General features: G+C 41.4%; 1 protein-coding gene across 1 annotated transcript in view; it reads left to right on the top strand.

Moving 5' to 3' along the window:
• The first annotated feature begins 8,515 nt into the window (after positions 1-8,515).
• CD180 (CD180 molecule) overlaps positions 8,516-14,273 on the top strand; it is a 12,905-nt gene continuing 7,147 nt past the window's right edge. The window contains exon 1 of the mRNA XM_006913100.3: positions 8,516-9,347. Coding sequence (XP_006913162.1) covers positions 9,258-9,347 — 90 coding nt within the window. The 5' untranslated portion in view covers positions 8,516-9,257. The remainder of the gene's footprint in view (positions 9,348-14,273) is intronic.

Here is a 14,273-nt window from a genome sequence, read left to right as displayed (position 1 = left end):
TGAGTGTAGGACAAGAAAGAGACTCGGAAATGAGGCCGAGCTGGAGGTCACAGAGCAGTGGGCTGACATTCTCCCAACCTTGCCCTGCTCTTGACCCTGAGACCCTGACCGTTCTGATGGTCCTTTCCCTTCTTCAGGTTTCCCTGTTACCTTCTGTCTATTTTACCTATGTACCAGACTCCCTAGGTTCAAACCGTATCTCATCCACATAGCCGAATGAACTTGAGCAATTTATTTAGCTTCCTTGTGTCTCCTTACCCAGAAATGACTACTTAGAGTGTAGTCATGAAGATTAAATGATTTAATATCAGTAAAGTACTTAGAACAGTACCTGGCCATAGTAAGAACTGTGTGCTAGGTATTATTATTATTATTTTCTCAAGGAAAAAAATTAACTTTTTTTTTTCAGTTTTTTATGAAGATGGTAAATAGTTGGCATTCTAAGTTGTAATTTAAAAAAAAAAGACTTCCAAACTCAATTTTGCAAATGACAGTGTAAAGAAAAATGTAACAACTAAAAAAATATAAAAAGGCACATTTACTTCAGAACTATGACCCATGGTCAGGCTATTTTCCTAGTAGAATTACAGATTGGAAATGGGCCACTCCAGCTTCCCATTCCATCCTGCTTCCCACTCCATCCCCTGCAGAAAAACAGAGCCTGAAGCCAAGGCCAACATGTGTCATGCCAACCTGTCACCGGTCTTGTGGTGGTAGTTCAGCCATTCTCTATAGTAGCACACCATTTTGACCTCATAGCTGATCTTTCCAGACACTATAAAACTGCACTGCTCTACCCAGGCTGGTGGCAGGGGACTAGGGGACATTTTTCAGAAAACCACAACCTAGGACATTAGGACAGCTGACTCAGAGTCTGGTTCTGATGTTAATGACTCACAAGAAGCAAACTTTTTTTTTTTTTTTTGGTCATTTGTTTCTTATTGGCTCCTGAATATTAATGTACACATATTTCAAAGCTACAAGTCAGCTTCACTTTACACAGCAGATTATAGGTATAGTTCAATTTTGAAAAATAGGGTCATCAAAAAGTGCAGTAGATTTGGTTACAGTTTAAAGAAATTCTACAATGCAGTTCAGTCATAAACCTAGCCTTTAATAAAATAAATCATTGTATTTTATTAGTTCTACAAATTTAAATTTTTATGGCATACTTGCTTAAAATAAATTATATTTATAAAGTGAAAAAAGAGTCTTAGAATTTCCTCTTTTTATTTCTTCTTTTTTTTTTGTTCGTTAATAATATACTGCAACAGGAACGAATTATGTTCCAAAGAGGAAGACTATGCTAGAATTGAAGCTACAGTCTCACAATTTTCCCACACTTGGCCACAGTTGCTTGAGTCTCCATGTAAAGACTTTTGCTCTTACCTTAATATGTATTTATGGCTGGTCTTATCACAATATATATTTATTCAGAAATACAAAATGGATTTTCTCTCCCTTGTTGAAGATCTCAAGACATGCCAGTTCTTGGCTTCCTGTTTTTTTTGTTGTTGTTGTTGTTGTTTTTTCTTCTCCCTACAGGTTTCATATATTTGTATCTCATTTGGGGAAATAAAAAGGCCAAAAGCAAGATCAATTTACCTTGGAGGCAAACTGCCTACTGTGTTAGTCAATGTTAGGGTTCTGGGGGTGTATTGCATCCTGAGTGTTCAGGGCCCCCTACTCCCTGACTTACCTGCAACCAGGCACATCCCATTGGCTAGGCTTAACTGAGCCCTGGGTCCCAAGCCCAGAAGTGGAGGAAGCTCAGAGCTGACACCTGAGACAACTTTCCTCTCCAATCATGTTGGCTGCTGACCTGATCTGGAATCTGGGAAACCTCAGAAGACTAGAAGTCTACAAAACAAAAGTTCTAAGGAGAGAAAACAAATAGGTGTTGTGTAGGCCTTCCAGAGACCAAGAAACACGATGAAAAAAACATTCAGACAAGTAAGGGACAAATGGAGTGGTAAGATGGTGAAAAGCCATAGCTAAAGGTGAGGTTCAAAGATAAGAAGGAATACAAAAAATCTGAGAGGAAGCGGGAGTTAGGGACAGAACTGAAGCAAGAATGGAATGCTAACAAAACAGACCTTACAAGAAAAAGATTTTCAAAAAGGAAATGTAATAGAAGTGAAATGGGAGACAGGCAAGAAAATAAACACAACCTATGAGAAAGGCAAAGGAAAAGAATAATAAAGAGGTCTTTTCCTGAGAAAGAGGCAAGAATGATCCCAAAGTTTTGACCGATTCTCCATCTATCTCTGCCGAAACTGATATATTCCTACTATTGGATTGGTTTTGTTTTAAGTCAGAAACAATAGTAACTCAGTAAATACTTGTAAATGCAATATTTTTTATAATTTCGAAATAAAGAACACTCACAAATTTAAATTGCCTCGGATCTGCAAACCTTACCCCATACCCCAAAACCGTAATTATGTTTCATCTATGCAGGAGCTAAGAGAGAAGTATTTGGCACAGGCTTTATTCGTGCCATTTGTGGGAACTGAGATTTCAGGAATCTACCTGGGTTAAACAGTGCTTCTCTCTGAGGAGTAAAAGGTTCCAACCCTGTCAAATTCAGTGGTTTAGGAAATTTATTGAAGGGACCCAAGCTCTGCTTTAAAATAGACAGAAGCTGGTGTGTGAGATTCAAGTCATCTCTAGAAATGTGTACGGAAAATATAGGCAAGTTTCGCCACAATAAAAGCCCTCTGTGCAGAATCTTAACCTTTACTTCTAGTTCCTCAGCTCCTCCCCAAGCCCCTTGATCCTCCACCAGGGCACCTAAGCTCAGGCCCATTGCTCAAGAGCTCATGTGACTGGGGAGAGCCTCCCTCACCGGAGGAAGGAGCAGCAGTAAGCATAGATTGGCTATGCAAACCTGGTGAGCCACCTTAACTTGTTTCTTTGTATGTGCAAATATTTCCTCTCAGCCCTACTTAACAATCAACAGTCATGATGTGCCCTAATTACAACGATAAATTGGGCCTGGGGCAGCCACCTCCTGCTCCATCATTAAAGAAAACTATTTACAGTGGCCTTTGCAGTCAATTCATCTCCTTAGCACTAGGAAGTCACCATGGCTCACAGTAGTCACTGGTTGTGATCAGGGAAGCCTTTGGTGGCCAACAGAATTAGGTACTCACTCAGCAGCCCCAGCAGTAGCTCAAAGCTATAGATTCTGCACAATTTAAAAATGCATCTGTGCGAAGCAAGGAGTGGCCCACAGGCCTGAGGACCAAGTCAGCATGTCCTTGGCATTTACTAAGTCCAGATGTCTTTATCTTCTGGGCAGGAAGTCAGAGTCTGTCCAGATGGCATCTTGATTGCATTCAGTCCAGCTGATTAAATTTCTAAGGCTGACATCTCTTCCAAATACCCTCTCCATCCAATGAAAATATGGTTGCCAAATAAATGCCAGGAAGAATCCCTGCAGAGGACAGCAAACTGGGAAACTGAGTGCCTGAGACATCCGTGCCATGCAGATTTCCTGCCCCGTGGCTGGGGTTCTGGGATTCTTTCCACTACAAGCAAAGGAGTTTCTGGAGAGGTGATGTGGTGAGGGGCAAGATTGTGAGTCTGGGATCAGTCAGATCCCATGAGAAGTCTTGCATTCTCTCCTTTCTGGCTTGTGACATTTGCATATCCCTGAGCCAATCTGGCCTCACCTTATTCACCTTTACGTTTGCAATAAGACTAGGACCTACTTCAACAAGTTGTTCTGAAGACTTTATGAGATAATGCATGCCAAGTGCTTGCAAGAGTGCCTGGCACCTGGTAAGGGTTCCCTGCATACATTTTCTTAAGTCGTCTGTTTATTTTTGTCTCTAGCTTTACTTTGCCTTTTGAGGAGCTGCTCTTTAAAAACACAAACCCAAATAAAGGCAAGGAACCAACCTGGTAACTGGCATGTGCTTTATACTAGAAATAATAAGTTATTCTTCACAGTTTTTTATGGGTTACCCTTCTTTCACGAGCACTCTTGAGTGCTCGGGGAAGACAATATTTCTCTTTTATAGAAGTTGAGACTGAGAGGCTAATGACTTGTCTAAGATTACACAGGTACCTGTGTCTGAAGATGGACATAGTAAAAGCCATTGAAGGCCTGTCTGCTACTAAGCCCACTTATGCCAGGAGGGCAGTGCTCCATGTGGAGAAGAGGAACCAACAAGATCTCCTCAAACCACCACCATCCCAAACCCCACAAATGCTTTCTGTCATCCCAATGGGATGTTCTGAGATTCACCAGAATGAAGAAAGGACACCATATTACCATTTACAGAAGTCACCCCCTATCTTTTTGCTAGTTCAGAAAATCCTTTCCTCCCATTCTTCACTTTAAAGGGTTCTGGGAATTTAATCCAATACAAAGCTCACAGTAAACAGCCTGACAAGAGACAGGATGTGAAAAAATGTTCTAGAAGGCCTAAAAGTAAATGGCTTGATAATATTATGAATAATCTCAGCTCTTGAGAATGTTAGACAAATGTTATTCTTTTACATTCTTTAAGTAAAAAAAAAAAAAAAAAGGCAGGGTCAGATTAAATTATTTTAAAGCTTTCTTTTTTAGCTTTAAATGTCTGATGTTAATGTACTACTCTTAGGACAATTTTATTTTAGGGTTGAGAGTTTATATCAGAATCCCAATTTCCAGTCCTATGGCCTAGTCCTCATGTGCCCCTGACTGTTAAAATCACATGTGTTTAAAGCTTGAGAGAAAAACACTAAGGAAGATGCTAACATTCTGACTTTATAAAATGTACTGTTTGAAAGAGAAGTTAGTGACTGGTGCTGACCTTATGTTTGCTGTAAGTTAAAGTTTTTTAAATATTCTAACATGTTACATTTATTTCTAGAACCATATATGTATGTACAACCAGGTGACCACAGATAATAGTGAAACCTAGATTTAAGGAAATGTCTCAGCATCAGACAATTTTTAAATTGTTATAATACAGGCCCCAAGGAGTGGATATTTTCAATATCAGTCATCTGGGAAAGAGATGAATCCTGGGGCAGAAAATGCAGACTGTTCTCGGACTGGGCAAAGAATAACTCCCCCTCCCCATGAGTACAGAAGCCAAGAAAGCTTGGGTTCTGAGATGTGAAAAGGCCTGGAGTGATTTCTTTCTTTTTCTTTTTCTTTTTTTTTTTTTTGACGGAGGAGAGCTGGTTATGTCACATGAAGATACTGTGCCTGCTTTGTTGGTGGTGGTGGCGGTGCCATCACCAACAGGGCAGAGAAATAGCCTGTTCTGCAGCAGCAGGATCAAGGGCAGCATTGTGAAAGCCATCAATAAAATGGAGCTTGAACTCAAGCAGGACATGAGAAAGCCATGTCCCCTCTCCAAGTGACAAGAGGCTTGAGGGCTCTGTACCGATATGCCCATGAGGCAGAATGCAGGAACCCCTCAGAGAGAGGTCAGGATGACATTGAGATGGCTTTACTTCTGGCTTTTATGCCTCTGAACCATGTGTCGTAATAATTTGGAAAATTATTTGGAGTAAAATTGACCATTTAATGCATTAGAATAGTCAAGTTTAAGTAGAATTTTAGATGCAAATAGATTTATCTGGGGGCAGAGGGGAAAGCAGTCATGACTCAAAAGCAGAACAAAAACTAAGTGTACTGAAGGGAAAAATTAAAAAAGGACAGTTTAACACCATCTGGTGCCCATAAGCTAAAATGAAAATGAAACATCTAGTTCTTTGCTAACATTGGATCACAAAAGCATATTTTGTTTTGTACACCCTTGAAAGAAAGTAAATAACCCTTGGGTTGTAGCGAAGAAAGGGTTTGAAGAGCTAAACAAGTTTTCCTAGGACCTCACATCAGTCCCCAGACTATAATCACCTAGAAATAAGGGGTAGTGAGTGCCTCCCAGACACGAAAATGGACAATTCTTTGGAGTCAACCATGGGTGGCAGCTGACCCAAGGTATGAACTACATGGAAATCTGGTGAAATAAAAGAACAACCACCACCAAAAAAAAAAAAAAAAAATGGTTTGGGATGTGTGTGTAAATATGTGATATAAGGGTACTTGAACTTTATGACACGTCTTGGGTCCACAAATCTGTTGTTTCTCTGCTAATGGGTTTACTGGTCACAATTTAAAAATGAGTTTCTGATGCCTTATCTCATCGTCTCCTTTCCCTCTCCGTATCTCTGCAAGAACTGTTCTTAGAACAGGCGACTGCTATTCCACCCCTTAACGGCACTGTGAAGGAATTAGGATTGCAGCAGTCATGATGTCCATTACTCTCTATTTTTTTATGTTTGCCAAGAAGGTTTAAGACCAACTGGAGTAGGAAAGAAAGAGAAATAGTCAACAAAAACAAATGTAACTTCATTTTATTGGCTCAAGCCAATGACTTACATAAGTAAAATGGGAATCATTGTTTTGAAATAAGAGTGAATAATGGGATTTTAGATGAAAAGTATTTTATAGATAACTTAGTCCAGCTCCATCATTTTATAGATGAGGAAATTAAGACAGAAAAACTTTCGCAAGCACAAACAACTAGTTAATGGCAAAGCTAGAACCAGGATTCATCAGTGCTTTTCTTGGGAGATTTGGAAAATATTGAGATAAACAAACTGTTAGAGACTATAATGCTTTCATTGAGACACAATTGGATGAGCTAGAGATTTTTAATCTAGAAAGGGGATAATTCAGAGACACGACTATTTTCAAATACATGAAAGACTGGCAAGTAGAAAAAGGGCTTGAACTTGTTCTGTTGCTGAAGGTAACAAGGACGATTGTGGGGAAGTTGGAGGAACGACTTCAGTGGTTCAGAATAATATAAAACCATTTAAACAGTCAAAATCTGCCAAAATAATTTGTTGGGAGAATAGTAAGGTTTCCATCACCTGAGGTATTTTAGAAAAGCCTGGGAAGTACTGTGTATGTTTTTGTTCTTTAAAAAGCGTGGAGTAAGGGCTGTGGAGGAGAGGATTCAGGCATGAAAATCATTAGGGTGGGGTGACCTTTAAGAGTATGTGATTCTTTACAACCAGGTACCCAATAAGGGTTTCATTTTGGCCTCCAAACTCTAAAACCTATCTTCCCATCTGTTTGCAATAGTTTAAATTTTAATCTATTTCCTATTTCAGGGTGTTACACCCTGAATATTTGATTTGAACGCTGTGGCAGAAGGTCACTCGTATTCATTTATTTTATTTTACTCTTATACACTCGCAGTGAATCTTTTGAATTCATTATGCAAATACATGCAAATCATATGCAAATAATGTGGCCTCAGAAAATGACAAAACCTTAACTGAGTCATCACACCTTTTCTTAAGAAGAGAAGAAATATGCCTTTTCAATGTTTTGAGGGGCAAGAGACAATTTTCTGAGAATGATATTTACATGACATTGGAATTGGTTACTTAGAGGAGTCTTTGCCTCATATTCCTCATATTTATGTAGGACTTTAAGGTTTAAAAAAGCATTTTTACATGAATGACCCCATTTGATCCTTGTAATTACTGTGATGTCAGCATGAACAGAAATTGAAATCCCTGTTCTATTATTCAGATGGGAAATAGACTCAGAGAGGTGGAATGACTTGCCTGAGTTTGCTAGTTGATAAGCGATGGGTCTAGACCTCCTTCCAGTCCAGACTCTCCTCGTTTTACCATAATGCATGCCTTCTTTCAAGCAAGGAGATCTGACGTGGGTCTGGGTTTGCACAGACTATGTTTCACCAAAGCATCTTCAGATGTGCTTTCGTTGATGAAGATGGCATTTTACGTGTGACCATAAAAGACTAAATGTTTGTAGTAGCCCCAGCACAGCACTACATGCGTCGTTTGTCCGACTCCCTCTGCTCTTTGGCATCTGCTCTGAAATCTCCAATGAAGAACTTTCTGCACCCCATCCACTCTTCAGCTCCTTGAGGAAAAATTTGTTCTTAAGCTATGGAGAATAATAACACAGTCTCTACAGTGAAACTGTTGGGATCTGAAGCCCTAATCCACCACTCTCTAGTTGTGTGGCCTTGGAGAATTCATTTTATTTTTCTAAATGTCAGTTTTTACATCTAAAAAGTGGGATAAATAATAGCACCTCTTTAATAGAATGTGTGATAAGGAGATACACAAGAAAAAAAACAACCTGCCCACTGTCTGAAACATAGTTAAGTGCTCGATAAATGGTAGCTACTATAATTATTGTATTAGTGATAGAAATACAGTAGTGGTAGTATTAGTAGCAGTATCTCAAGTCATTGTGACCCCATTGCTAACAATGGGGCTCTTGGAAATGGAATGGGAAAACAACAATGCTAAGTATCTCCTATATGCCAGAGGGTTAGAGAACAGACACTTTTTGAGGTAGCTAAATTCAGCCCTGTGAGGAATGCATGAACTTTCACTTTCTCTAATCATTACCACATCTTGCATCATAATGAGGGTAATTGCAATCCTACTTCTAAGGAGAAATAGAGCCAAGGCTCAAAGTCTGCTCTCTTAGCCAGAGGTTCTCCATATAGTAATGTCCTCTACTTCTCCAAGTCAGATTGGGAGGAAACAAAAGGGGATTCCACCCCAGCTGTTTTAGCAGGCCTGAATCATCACATCAATGGACAGATTTGTCCTTCTGTTCGAAGACCAGAGGTGAATACTGATGAGGTGTCCAAGGCAGCAGCAGACAGAGGTACAAGGAGCAGCTACACTTGATTGTTTCCTTTTGCTTCAGTCCCCAGCTCTAGCAGGCACCACCACTGGCTCAGTCCCTCCATCGGTCCGCACAGAGTGCCCTGCTTTTCCGGCATGCCTTAGCACCTCTCCCAGTCACTAGCCTGGGACAACTAACAAAGTGATGTCCTTTGAGAGGACAGCTTTCTGCTTCCACAACATCTCTCGAGGAAAGGGACCAGAAGCCACTGAAGTCCAAACTCTTGAAGTTAGCCTGAAGTCAACAGAAAACATCACACAGGATCTGTATGACCAGTCCAAGAGGGCTGCACAACTGATTTGTGTTGCCAGGAAATACACTGGGCCATTCTGGGGCTGGGTCCTCAGCTATTTTTGGCAAGGAGGGGTGGTATGAAAAGAGACTTCCCCTTTTTGCAGCACAGAGTCACGAAATGCTGGGCAGCCAAGAGGATTTCTTATTCTGAGATCGCCCTTCTGAACACCTCTAGCTGCTAAATTACCGAGGCCATCATTGCTTGATTAGATTTCTCAGCTCCAAGCATTTGATAAGCCCAGCAAGCTGGGGTGGCATCGATCCCGTGATGGCTCCCCTTGTCAGCGGCTTCCTACTGGCGGTGTTGTTTTCTGCCAGCTGTAATGTCATCACCTCCTTGGATCAGATGTGCATGGAGGTGAGTCCAATTTTTTTGTCTTTCTCTGCATTAAACTGCCTGGAAATTTGAGATTCAGACTGCAGTCCTATCTGAGCCCTGGCATCCTAATACCCACTGTCTTTGAAATGGCAACAAGATGTGTAGAAGGTGTTTTGCTTCATTTTGTTTTATTGTGAAAAAGGAGCAACAGAGTTCATTCAGGGGATGATCTTGTAGATCCTTAGTAGGAAGAAATGAGAGTTTTCCTTTTCTATAAACAATGCCCTCCGAATAATCCTAATTGGGACATAAAATATCAACAGGGTTCCAGTGCAAAGAGCAGACCTGCAAACCTGCTTCCAGCACGTGGAGGAGCTATTTGTCCAACATCCTAACACATGGCCACTACCCCAAATAGTCCTTTCGGTTCCTGGCTCTCAGGGTGGGGATTAGTAAAGATGACCTGTGCCAGGTTTTAGAGCAAATAAAGATCATTCTGAATGAGTCTGGCGTTCTCCTTGAGTTGGACAGCCATCCATCTGTTTTCCTAGCCCACAGGAGTGACATCCAAGAACAGAGCCAAATTGCACCTTCTGTTTTGGACCATAGCAATATTTATCAACCTGTGGGAAGTCTTGGAGTAGTAAGAGAGATAGGAGAGGGCCTCAGTCTCTTGCTATCTTCTAAAATGCTTCAATCTTTCTCTGACTGCCTCTGACCCCAGCAAGTGTCTAGCATCACATGCCTGTTAGACAAGGGCTGGAGGCAAGATGGACCATCTTGGTGGCTGGGCGGGCTGCTTTCCTAGGTTGAAGCTGAAAGCAGAAGTGGAGGCAGGAGAAGCAAGATGCAGAAAGGTGGTGCTTGAGAGTCACAAAAGAATGATAAGGGAGAGCAGGGCAAAGATCTGCCAGGCGACAGCAAGAATCCCAGCCAGGACTGGAAAAGGCCTTGAAGCAGAAAGAAGCAGAACCTTGTTCATCCCGTATTAGAATGGAGTCCGGATGGGCTCAGACCAAGAGGAGGGACAATGCCCAGGAGAAATTAAGGCTGGAAAGGTAGGGAACTTTCTCTGAGCTGCCATAACAATGTCCTACAGACTGGGTAGCTTAAACAATAGAAACTTACTTTCTCCTGATTCTGGAGGCTAGAAGTCTAAGATCAAGGTGTTGGCAGGGTTGGTTTCCTCTGAGACCTTTCTTCTTGGCTGGTTGATGGCCGTCTTCACCCTGTGTCTTTACATCATCTTCTTTCTGTACTTGTCTATCTCTAAATTTATTCTTTTTATAAAAACACTAGTCATATTGGATTAGGGCCTAATCTAAGGATCTCATCTTAATCTAATGACCTCTTTAAAGATTCTATTTTCAAATAAAGTCACATTCTGAGGTATTCAGGTTAAAATTTCAACATGAATTTGGGGAGACACAATTTAGCCCATAACAGAAGGGGCGAGTAAGAGGTTTTTAACAGCCCAGAAGGCTGTCTCCTCATCATTCAGGTTGGAAGGTCAGTTTCACACAAACATGTGGGTGGCATCATAAGAGGGTAGGAGTAGAGACATCACCTTCTCAGTAATCACGTAGGCATGCCATTCACTTCTGACAACATTCACAGAGAGGATGATATTACCATTACATTCCATCTCATTGAGAAGCAGGCTTTTTTTAAATGCTACACTCTTAAGCCTACCAGTTCAACTCTTAAATCCCTATATTCCTGCAAAGCCCCATCAGCTCTTCTGAAGACCACAAGCAAGTCCTGGGAGATTTGGAAAGCCCGTGAAAACAATGGACCAGTCTGGCTTCCTACTAAGGCCACTAGACCTCAGAGCTACTAGTTTCTTTTATTGCAAATGATTCCTGCCTTGACAGGGGAAGGGGGAAGAGGCAGGGAGAGCACCTTCATGCTTTTGCTGCCTGTTCTGAAGCCTCCTGTGATAGTCAGCTGGCAAGAGTGGTGCTGAGGGTCCCAGGACCTTTAGGCCTGGCACTGTGCTGCGGTGAGAGTTTTCCTTTTTGGATAAGTTTGTATTGAAACCTTCTAATACAACCACCTCCCTGCAACTCTCTCTATGAAAGGACTCTGATTTTAAATGCCCTGGGACCTATACAAATATCATTGGATCTGTATTTTCCCTGACCTCCCCTATCATGTACGAGTTCTGGCAGCAGGATTCTAAGGCCAAGAACTGAGCTCTCACTCTAGCTGAGTACTGGGAAAGTTGTGGGAGATACAAAGATGAATGAGAGCTTGCTCCAGATGGTAAGAAACTTGTAGGCTACAGGCAAGTGGGACAAAAGTAAGAGTGGTGGGAGAGGAAGCTTTGACTTAAGGGTTTGGCCCTTTTTCAAGTACAAGTTACCCCAGTTTGCCCGCCCCTCCCCCTTGCTTTCCTTTCCTCTTTAGTTCTTCCCCTCTAGCTTAAGCATAACTAACCACGTACTATCATGGTGGTTCATGTGACCACCATTAGCTTACCAGATCCTAATCTGAAAACAAGGTTTTTGTTTTGCTTTGAGTTTAGTAAAATTTTTATTAAAGTAAAACACATAAGCAGAAAAGTCTGCCAATCCTGCATGCACAGTTCAGTGAGTTTTCACTAAGTGAGCACATCATATGACCAGCACACAGATGGAGAAACAAAGTTCTCAGCACCTCAGAAGCCCCCTCACACCTCTTCTCAGTCACTAGTCCCCTTGCCTCTTTTTGAATCTTACATACGTGAGACCGTGCAGTATGTACTCTTCTGTGTCTGGCTTCTTTTGCTCAATCTTAAATATATGGGATTTCTTGATGATGTTGCGTGAAGCGATCTGTTCATTTTCATCACTGTATGGTATGCGGCTGTGTTAGTGAGCCATCATTTATTTATTCATTCTACTTAATGAATATTTGCATTGTTTTTCATTTTTTGGCTATTATGAATGCTGCTGCTTTGGGATTCTTATCTATGTCTTCAGTAAGCGCATGTGCAAATTTTTATTAGGTGTATACCAGGGAGTGAACGCATTTGGTCACAGGATATACCCATGATTTGCTTTAGCAGACATTGCCAAACAGTGTCCAAAGTGTTGGCACACATTTATACTCATCGGCAATGTATACAAGCTCTGATGGCTCTACAGCCTCACTAATATTGGCTATTATTTGTTTTAAAAACCCATTCTGATGGATAGGTAGTGGTACTGTGGTATTTCACTGGGATTTAATTTTTTTATTTTCCTAATGAATAATTAAACTGAATATATTTTCATACTTTCATTGGTCATTTGTATATCTGTGTGTGTGTGTGTGCACGTGCGTGTGCACATGTGTCATAAGCAACAAAATTAGATCCATGACCAAGTCTGACAAATATGGAAAGCATAGCTGGAATTCAGTGTTCTGTGATTTGGAATCTGGTAACATTTTAGATGTGCTCTTGAATAATTACTTGGGAGTGTAGGCATGATTCATCATTTCAAATGGTCTCATTTTGGCTACCTTGTCCCCTCAAAACCATGGTAGGAGACAGTCTTCCAGTCCTAGGTATGGGAGGAGGGAATGGGTGCTTAGTAGAGCTCATTTTTTCGAGCTCCAAGTTCATAGATATGAGGGCTTCCCAATAGCTCTAGATAATGCTATGATGCTGTGATGATCTAGTGAAATGCTGACTCCTCTTGGGAGTGCTTCACATACATTAGCCGATTAATCCTCAGAGTTGGCCTGCAAAGAAAGGTTATTGTCCTTCATCTATAGTTGAGGAAAAAGGAAACAGAGAACACAGCTTGGTGGTTGAGCGCTGGGATTTGAACCCAAGCAATCTGACTGGAGACAAACAGAAAATGAACTGCACATAATTGGAATGCCCTTTGCCTGGAGGAATCAGATTGACAGCAAAGTTTTAGGACTATGCCCTCTTGGGAATGCTTTGTTTTACTTGCAGAGAGTAATTGTTACACTGGGATTTGGCTCAGTCAAATTGCTATCTCTGGATAGTGGAGTGATTAAGTGGGGGGAGCCAGGGTTCAGAGTCCCAGACTTCTTGTGCATGGGGGAGCTGGCTGCTGCATGTGCCAAGTACAGATGAGACATCTGAAAAGGTGGGAATCAGCACCAGAGTGAAACTCAAATGATTCTAAATTAGAAAATAATTTCGACATTTGTGAGAAGAGAAAATACAGTGGGATGGCAGGGAGTTAGAGATACAGCACAAAGAAGCAAAATAAGATTCTGATTGAAAAAATGCAAATGAATACCTGCAGGGAAAAGGGATTGCAAACACAGATGTAACATTTGGAAGTCCTGCTTTGAGTAAAAGGCACAGCTCCGATATGAAGCTAGAGACAAGAGGCTGGTGCAGGTCCCAGGGCACACAGTTCCTGAGGAAACGCCCCATGACTTGGAATGGGCGTGGGCAAGGGGCAGTTATCCTGAGTACCATGTAGCCTGGTGCAGTCCTGCCGGCTGCAAGAGTTCATTTTCAGAAGGGTGCTGTCTGCCATGGAACCAGTCAAAGCAGAAGAGTGAGAAGGTGACTTTGGAAAGTGACTCTAAACAGAAGTCTGGAGAATGAAGGCTGGGTTTATAGGAAATGGTCATGCAGAGTCCAGAGAAACCACAAGGGCTGCAAAAGTGGTGGTGGATATCGGCCTGAAAAAGTAACTGAACACGTAGCTCTGGCAACCAGCCTAGCTCTGGACAAAATGGCTATGGTCACACTGTATTCTTTTCTGCATCCTGTCCCTTTCTTCTCTGTTACATATTCATTCTGCTGTCCCGAAATCCTGTGCTATGTATGCTGTCAGAACCCGGTCTTGAAAAGTTTTGATATGAATCGTGACACAAAAAGACAAAACCTCACTGATGTGGTGTGTCTGACAAAAATGTATAACCTGAATCAAATCATGAGGACAGATTTAAAAAAAAAAAAAACGTTTGAGGGACATCCTGTCAACTATGAGCCTGTATACATATATAAAA

This window comes from Pteropus alecto, unplaced genomic scaffold (genome assembly GCF_000325575.1).
Source record: "Pteropus alecto unplaced genomic scaffold, ASM32557v1 scaffold20, whole genome shotgun sequence".
Lineage (NCBI taxonomy): Eukaryota > Metazoa > Chordata > Mammalia > Chiroptera > Pteropodidae > Pteropus > Pteropus alecto.
This window is presented reverse-complemented; position numbering and strand designations above follow the sequence as displayed.